Source organism: Numida meleagris, chromosome 17, assembly GCF_002078875.1.
Source record: "Numida meleagris isolate 19003 breed g44 Domestic line chromosome 17, NumMel1.0, whole genome shotgun sequence".
Lineage (NCBI taxonomy): Eukaryota > Metazoa > Chordata > Aves > Galliformes > Numididae > Numida > Numida meleagris.
Window position 1 is genome coordinate 1570824 of NC_034425.1, and position 8565 is coordinate 1579388.

Below are 8565 nucleotides of genomic sequence, written 5' to 3' on the forward strand. Positions count from 1 at the left end.
TCAACAGGGCCAGAGGACATTTGCACTATTTTCTTGCCCTTTTTTTTTTTTCATGTAACAGATGAAAAGAATACAGAAAGTTTTCTGGGGCCAACATTGGTATTAACAATGGGAAAATTCTTTTGCTAATCCCCCCATCTCTCCCACTGCTAGCAGGCTCCCAAGGCTGGAAAAACACAATGTCTCCCGGTACCCTGCTTCTCATTGGCACACCACGCTGCGCTCAGGACGTCGGGAAGGACCCACGGTTTAGCTCAGGGCCATAAAACCTCAAGGACAGAGCTCTAGGGAAAATCTGAGTACAGAAGGACATGAGACTCCAATTAAAATCTGGAAGCCCCCGGCGTGCCTGAGGAGGCCCAGCTCTTCCGAGAGCCCACGGCACACAGCAGCCGCCCCACGAGGCTACGCTGACGGTGCCCTCTCGCACAGCTCCGTGCCATGCCTGCCAGCCCACCAGCGAGGGAAAAGCAGACACCGCCAAGCACCCGCCCCGCTCGCAGTGGTGTTTAATCATTTTGCAGTCATTTAACAAACACAAAAGAATTTACACGTACCGACTCGACTCGAGAAGTAAACTTTGCATAATGAATCCGGACGCCTCCAATGCTGGCTGCGGCCGGAGCATCCGCGGCCGCACAGCTACACCCACCGGCACGCGGGGGAAGCGCCTGCGCCCGACGAAGGGAGGTCACAGATTGCAGCAGAACAGGGCTGGAAAAGAGCCCTGTCCGGGAAATAAATGCGCTTATCCAGCTCTCTACATGGTTGCACTAACTACAAGGCGTCGTCAGCTACTTCTGAAGCAAGCTGTGCTTTACCAGAAGCTCCAGCTCCAAAGGCAGAGCGAGCGCAAGGCACCACTCACTTGCAGGAGGTGGCAGTGGCCAAAGAAGGTGAGGAGCCAGGCCTCTGCTGGGAAACTTGACCCAAATAAAAAGAAGTATTGATGCAGCGCTTAATGAAGATGAACTTCCACTGCCTTCCCCCAAACAGACGATGCCATTATCACTCACCACTAAGAAGGAAAGAGACTCTGGGTAAGGGGAAATTACAGGGCAGTTACGCTCGTCAGCCTGACAGCGTAATAGCAACGCGATGCTGGCACAGCGCCGGAGAAAAGTCTGCAGACAATTAAGCACAGGGCATAAAATAAGACGGGTAAAGGGAAAGTAGCCCGCTGGAAAATACTGCTAGGGATTTCAGCATGAAGCATGCCACATATCCCCTGCATCCACACAAACAGGAAAAATAAGAATAATCGCATGAAGAGAAAACCTGAGCTCCAACTTGCTCAGCAGCAGAGAAGCCAACGCTCAGCGCTGCGGTGCCGCTGCCCTGCTCCCATGCTGCTGACAGCCTAGGGACACAGCGCCCTGCGAGGCCGCCAGGTCTCATTCTTGTCACCTCAGGGCAGTGAGAAGCACAAGCAGCTCCACGTCCCTGCCCCAGCAGCCAGTCTGCCTTCAGCCGCAGCAATCCTCGCCGCTTTTCACTGCGAGCACTTGGGAAAGCTTTGCTTTTGAGAAAACGTCGCCTGTAGCTCACAAAGAGCTCACAGGAAAACATTAAGAATTTTGCTCCAGGCTTTGTAAATATCTGCAAGACAAGAACGTCAAACAAACCTGGCATTATTTGCATTATTTGTAAGAAGGAGGGCCAAAGGCATTCCCCATTTCAGAGATGTTTCAAGGCTTCGTTGCTACAGAAATCTCGGTACGGTCACGCAGCACTGCAATGGTAATACACAAAACCTGCAGTCCCAAAAACATAAGGATTTGGGGAACCTCCACCGGCCCCCAACAGAGGGAAATGGGACACAGATTCTACATTTTCCTGATGAGAAACCAAGGTTTCACAGAGAGTTAGTAAACACACTCATGATTCCCACCTGTTTTCTATTTAGAGGAAAAAAAGCAATTAATGCGACTTTTTAAACAACTGTTAATAGAAGAAACTTATGAAACCGGGATTTCTAATTGAAAGTGTCTCTACTCAGACGAGGCAGAGGGTCACAACACGACAAGAGCGCTATGCATAGTTTCTCCCAGCTGTGCAAACCGTTTTCTAACCAGCCTCGGATGAACAAAGACACATTCTAGTCGTTCCTCATCCCTCCAGAGCGCGGACGCTCGGCAAGCACGAGGAGGACGTCCCCCTCTCACCAGTGGGAACGGGGCTCCCAGGCAGCATTCACGTTATGCAGCTGTTAGGATGGAACCCCTCGCTCCGAGCAGGCAGGCAGGGACGTACAAGGGAAAAATATCGGCCCGGGAAGAAGTCGATTTCAGCGCATCATTTATTAGCAAGTAAAAGGACGTTTACCTTCTCAGTGGTTAAGTACAACACAGCCCAAAGATAAACCATATGGCTCAAGTCTTTGTGCAAGGGAGACAACTGGCAGGGCTCCAAGGCTCTAATTGAACTATTACCATATTGTAAGAAAGGAAGAAGTCAGAAAGACTGGAGGATCTGCTCTCCTAGGGACAGCTGATGTCAGGCAGGCAATTCAGGCAGTAACAAAGCATATTTATCAGGAGAGCAATTCCACCATTTGGATACTGGCTCAGTTTTAAGGAAGAAAAAGCACTCTTCTATTTCAATATTGCACTTAATTTGATCCTACATTCAACTCATGAAACCTTCAAAATCCAAATCGTTTGTAGCAAACAATACGCTTCTCTTTTAATTGCTGGCTCAAGGTTTTTCATTCAGTTAATAACTGCAAAGTAAGAATGTTCAAATGAAATCCAGCAACAAATAAAAGATAACCATTAAAAAATGGTCATTAGAACAGAACCAGTGAGAAGTGCAGAAGGTCCAAGCACAAAATGGTTCGGTACCACATACAATCTCCCACCTTTTCTTTCAAAGACATTCTTCATAAAAATATACCAAGTGTCAACGTTTCACACACGCGGGTGATGCAGTAAGACAAAATCCAGCACTGAGCTCACGAGCCGACGGAATCTGTCGGAGCTGCTACAGAAACCTTTGCAGTGCTGCCTTGTTGATTGTGGGGAAAAAGGAACGTACAAAGACTAAAAGAAATCAGACACAATCTTACACACAAATGAGTGAAACGCGTCTCCGTGGCTCTGGTTCTTACCGTTCTGCTCGTCCAGCTCATTCCCAATTTCCTGTCCCATTTGCTTTTGCCGGGATATGATTGAAGAAAGAGCATCAAGTCCAGCATCTTGCTCTGCACCAGAAAATACATCAAGTTACATGAGGTAAATTGCCAGTGTGCCAGAATAAATGCAATGAAAGATGCGGAGGCAAAGAGGAAGATCTACTCTGTGCTTAAAGAGTTAAAACACGTTCAGAAAAGGACATCAAGACAACAGGAAAATGGATCCTTATGGCAACAGCACTCCTAAAACAATGTGAATGATGGGTAATTAATTTGTCTGCTCTGGCCGGGACATTAGCTGATGGTCCCAAAAAAACCCAAGAATTCAACCTCCAGCTGTTCCTCAATCCTAAATGCGGGAGATTCCTGGCGCTCACACAGATCCCTGATTAGCCTTTTTACATTTTCCAAGAAACTTTGAACATGAATACAAGGCAAACAGGTGATGCAAGCACCAAAGAATTCAAATAGATTTTGAAAGCTGCAAGAGGACACGGGGCGCATGGAAGGCAGCCTGCGAGGAGGGGGCTCGCAGCGCTCCACCAGCTCTGCAGGCACTCCTCTACAAAGACCCACGTTAGCCCTGCTACGTGCAGGCCCCGCTCACCCTCAGCAAGCACCTCACACACACAACTCTTCCAGTTCGTGACAAGCTCAGCTTCACTAAAACGCGGGCAAAAGGCAATCCCTAAATTACTTGCATCTGACTGTGACGAAGCCCCGCAAGTTCACACGGTCACAAATAAGGTCCATTAACTGTTACAGCGGTTTCTCCTCCCCTGCCACGGGAAAAATTACTTGCTTCAGTCAGCTTGGAGATTATTTGGAAAAGCTGCTTTGAGAAGATGTTCCCAGCGAGGAATACTGCAAGCACAGTGCCCAGCCAGGACACAGCACCCGGACCTACTGGGTCTGACAGCCCCAGCTAACAGGGCTTCAGCACAGGTTATCGCACTGACTTTCTCATGAGGGCTCTCAGAGAGCCTTAGCAGTGCCTATAAAACACAGACAGACTCTTCTACCTTCTATGATCCTCCGCTGCTGCTGCCTGATGTCATCGAAGCCGAGCCCCCTGGTTTCCTCAGACTCCTCCAGGAGCCATGGGTTGCTCACTCCTCGTTTGACACCTCCCGCCATTAGGCTAGATCTGGAAAGAAGTTCAGGAAACGATTTTCAAGCTTCAGACATAAAATCCACTTTAATTTGTGCATGCAAGGCTGGCTGGCAGAGATGGAACTGTCCGTATTTGTCACGTTCCATGCAATTCTCTGAAAACGTAGAAGAAATGAGCCAAAGAGAATGCAGTTTTCTCCAGTAACATTCTGCAGGGTCCACCCCGCTGCCTAAAAGCAGTAAAGTGGGAGAAGATTATTTTGCATTGAACAATTAAGCTGCACCATATGAAACGCACACCATACTTTTGATGTCATATTCAGCATTCAGACCTGATACAGAGAAGAAAAAAGGGTCGTGTAAGTACATACACCCCTCATGTCTTTGCTCTGTGATCGAGCCACAAAACACTCTCACACAGCCCCACTCCAGCATTCCTGGTTCCCCACGAACACCAAGCACCCACACATGCATTTCCCAGGAAAAAGCAACCAAGTTTCAGGTTTTCTCTGAAAAGAATTACGACTTGAGGCTGCTCCCATGATGGACACCGCGCTGCTTACGACAGAAAGCAAGTTTGCTATGTCCAGGGAACATAAATTCAAGTTGTAAAGTGAAATGCCGCTGCAATATTTCTCTCAATACCAGGTTTCTGGTTTCCTCCATTCAGCTTTTCACTGGTTTCTGGTATGAGATAAGCATGATGTGACAGCCTGCAGGGCATTCGGGCCCTGAGCTGCAAATCTGCCCTGGGGTAGGAGACACTGAGGAGACTGGATCCTCAATGGCAGCTCGGTTGTAGGAGTTTCTCTTTTTTTATTCCCATTTTATCTTTGCCCTCTTCTTCCCCACACCACTTCTACAAACAAAATGAGAACAAGGAGCATAGTTGGTACCTCTCAAAAACTCCCTAAAACGTTTTATTAAACCAAGACCTATTTCTTGTTTTTTAATTGAGTCCAGGTCCCTCCTCTGCAACGCAAACTGAAATGCCCTGTGGCACTAATACAAGCCCGATATTTTGGGTAATGATGCAGAACTATCAGTGCAAGCAGTTCTACGACAGAAGGACGACCGAGGGTTTACAGCAAAGTACTGAAGCAAAGGGCAGAACTGGTGCCCAGGAGATCGGTGAGGAGCAGCGGTGTGCTGGAGACATCTCCTGGCCATGCGATGAACCAGCACTGCTGGGAAGGATTCTTCTCCCCACGTGGATTTTGGGCTGCCCATGGATCAGACACATCCGTGCGCAGAGCACTGCACGTTCTACAGAGGAGCTGGGGCGGTTCTGTGGTTCAGCTCGTTGCACCTCCATCAAGATCTCCATCTATTCATCGAGGTGGGGGATCTGCTTTAATTAAATAAAGACAACCCTCCAATGCTGTTTTACACATCAGTGAGACTTCTTCATTGCTTGGGAGGTTTAAATCCCCTCCTGTATTCCCCAGGCTCACAGCACAACGGGATCATGATGCGCCTGAAGACGAGGGACGTTACAGCAGCTCAATTAGCAAGCACGCAAAACCCAGCACTAACAACGTCTGACAAAATTACTTAAATCAAGCAACAGGAACACAAAGCTCTTTGCTTGCTAGGGAGAACACAGCTATTTCTGCCTGTTAAAAACGCCAAGGCAAGCAAATGTAACATAATTTGCACCGCTCTCTCTCTGCCTTGATAATCTGCGCTATTCTTGCAGGTTGGGTCATGACAACAGGTCTGCTCGTTACAAGAATCGTTTTGACATGTTTGGTAACTACCTTCCCACACAACACAGCCCCACTTCCTACTTCCTCTGATCTTGCCACGTTTCGCTTTGGCGGTGTGAAGATTAAAGCTTATCCAATTAGCCACCCACGGCCTCCGCCAAGTTAATCACGTAAATCTTTGAAACCATCACAGAGCAGTGGAGTGTGTGGATAGCTTTTGATTCTAGGAGCAGATTTAACTAATTATGAGGCTTAGCAATGCGCCCAAGTATAAAAGATGATGGGGTTTAAAATCGGGGAGCTCTGTCCTTGCCTAACAAGGGAGGGCTTATCTTCCAGCAGGCATTGTTTCCCTGATAATTCTCATAAAACTTCCCGACTAACTTAGATTAGTCACCCAACGCTTGCTTGAGGCCAAGGCCACACATCAAGGCTTACGGCTTCAGGAGACCGATCAGCAAGACTGCATTTGGAACAAAACCTGGGTCCTATGACAATTAGTTGCATGACCACTCCAACATCCCCTTAACGATAGGGTTATGCAGCAGGTCTCTTTGAAGTAGCTCCACAGGTCAAACTCCGCGGCGACGGCCAAAACCGGGGCATTCTCTCACTTACGGTTTAATTGCTCACAGAGGTGGGCGGTGAATTTTGGGGAGCTCCGAGCTAGTAAATGGAACAACAGGAATTATTTTAACGTACAAAAGCTGTCGCTTGCCCCAAAATGGGAGAAACACGCATCGAGACAGCACTGTCAAATCTCCGCAGCCCACCTGCACTCCTCAGGAATAGAGAATTGTCATTGTAATTGGTCAGGACTCGGTCAGCCCATGCCAAAATCCCACGGTAACAGTGCTGGTACGGAACAACCTTGGGCAGGAAACTTCAGGTCATCTGAGCAAACTAACGAGGCTCAACATAAAGCATGCAGCTCAGCTTCAGACACTGCCCTCCTTCCAACATTCTTCCCCTGAGGCTAATGAGCATCAACCACTAATAAGACACATGCAGCCACAACCCGAAGCGTGTGCCTAAAGTCGTGGGCTTTGACTTATTTTCCTGTTGTTTGCTATTCCTAACAGATCCAAGTGCAGACATCATTAGAAAATGCTCTCCAAGAAGGGAGCTGCGACCTGCCCCTTCAGCACAGAGCAAACTGAGGGGAGGCTGCACCACCTGACTGGTCCCCCCTACATTTCCCACGGGCACAGTGATGCCCCGTGCTGCAGCAGCTGAACGGGTGCTGGGCAGCGCTGCACAGGAGGACCCGCAGGGTGCTCCCAGGGACAAGCAGCACCACGGGACAGGACCCCTGTACAGGACAAGGAGGACACCGAGACAATCACATCTCATGTTTTCTTGTGATTACACAGCTAACGATACATTAATCCAAGAAAACCCTGCCCCAACCCCTAGATTTGATGTTATGACTCAAGCATGGGTTTCTCAGTGGACAACTTTTTCCTTCTTCCACCTCCTTGAGAAACTTGTTTCAATGATTTCTGCACGTTAAAACTCATCGCATCTGATGGCAGAAGGCCACAGCTGTAGCAAGGAACACTTCCAACAGCAGGAAGGAGTTCTAAAAGTATCCAAACAACATATTTTTAATCCTAATTTCCCAAAGGACATTTACTCCTCCATAAACAACAGCTAGATTCACAAAAGCATTTAAACACCTGGTGGCTCACTGACTAAAGTCAGGCAGGCACGTGATGCCTACTTGTCACTAGGCAAAATCCCAGTTTGGATTAAGACCTCACAGAATTCAGGAACCATAGGGGTCAGAAAGGGCCCCAGGAGATCCCCCAGTCCAGCCCCCCTAAAGCAGGTTCCCTACTGCAGGTTGCACAGGAAAGAGTAAGCAAACAGCATGCGGTGCTGAGAGTGCTTGGTACAGAAAGGAACCTGGATGAAGACACTGCCACCAATTGGTATTGCATGCAAACCAGAACAGGACAATAATGTTTCTTTAAGTGTAAGAAAGTGTAAATACTTCATGCAAAATGGATTATTGTTGAGATGGTAAATATGTTATATTTTTATTTTCCCAGATCTATCACCATCATAAAGGACGATCACTGCGTGATGGAGGGTGATGTAGGCCCAGCCCGATGCCCAGCTGCACGCAGCCCTGCACTGTGAGGTCCCCGACCAAGGGGCTGTGACAGCAGCAGGAGAAGGCTGTGACCTCACCGGCCCTGCCTGCAGAACTTGGGGCGCAGCAGAGCCCAGCGTCACTCGTGCCTGGACTCTGGTTGAGCGCAGTCGCGAAACTTGGAGCCGCGAACGAGGCTTTGTTTGTGCCGTGCTGTGGGGCTGCTGGCAGCAGTTCCTGGTGCCCAGCCCTCAGCATCGCCAGCGTTTCCCCGGCCCTGTCTGGCTCAGGCAGCCGGGGCCCCGTGGGGTGCGCTCGCAGCAGCGGAGGTGAGCGGTGCAGGGACACGGCCCCGGGGCGGGCGGTGGGGAGCAGGGCCGGGAGTTTGTGCTGAGGGACCGGGGCATCGCTGCTGCTGCCCCGGGGTAAGCTCGTGACCGAGGCCTCTCTCTCTTTTGCAGTTTGTGACAGCTCCTGCCCGCTGCAGCGCCAGTGAGGGGAGCAGCTTTCAC

General features: G+C 49.2%; 1 protein-coding gene across 2 annotated transcripts in view; it reads right to left on the minus strand.

Annotated features, from left to right (window-relative positions):
• STX8 (syntaxin 8) overlaps positions 1–8565 on the minus strand; it is a 77641-nt gene that overhangs the window by 59453 nt on the left and 9623 nt on the right. For both annotated transcript variants that reach the window (XM_021414427.1, XM_021414428.1), the window contains 2 exons: positions 4156–4280; positions 3110–3202 (listed from right to left, as the gene is read on the minus strand). In XM_021414427.1, the coding sequence (XP_021270102.1) occupies positions 3110–3202; positions 4156–4280 (218 nt within the window). The remainder of the gene's footprint in view (positions 1–3109; positions 3203–4155; positions 4281–8565) is intronic.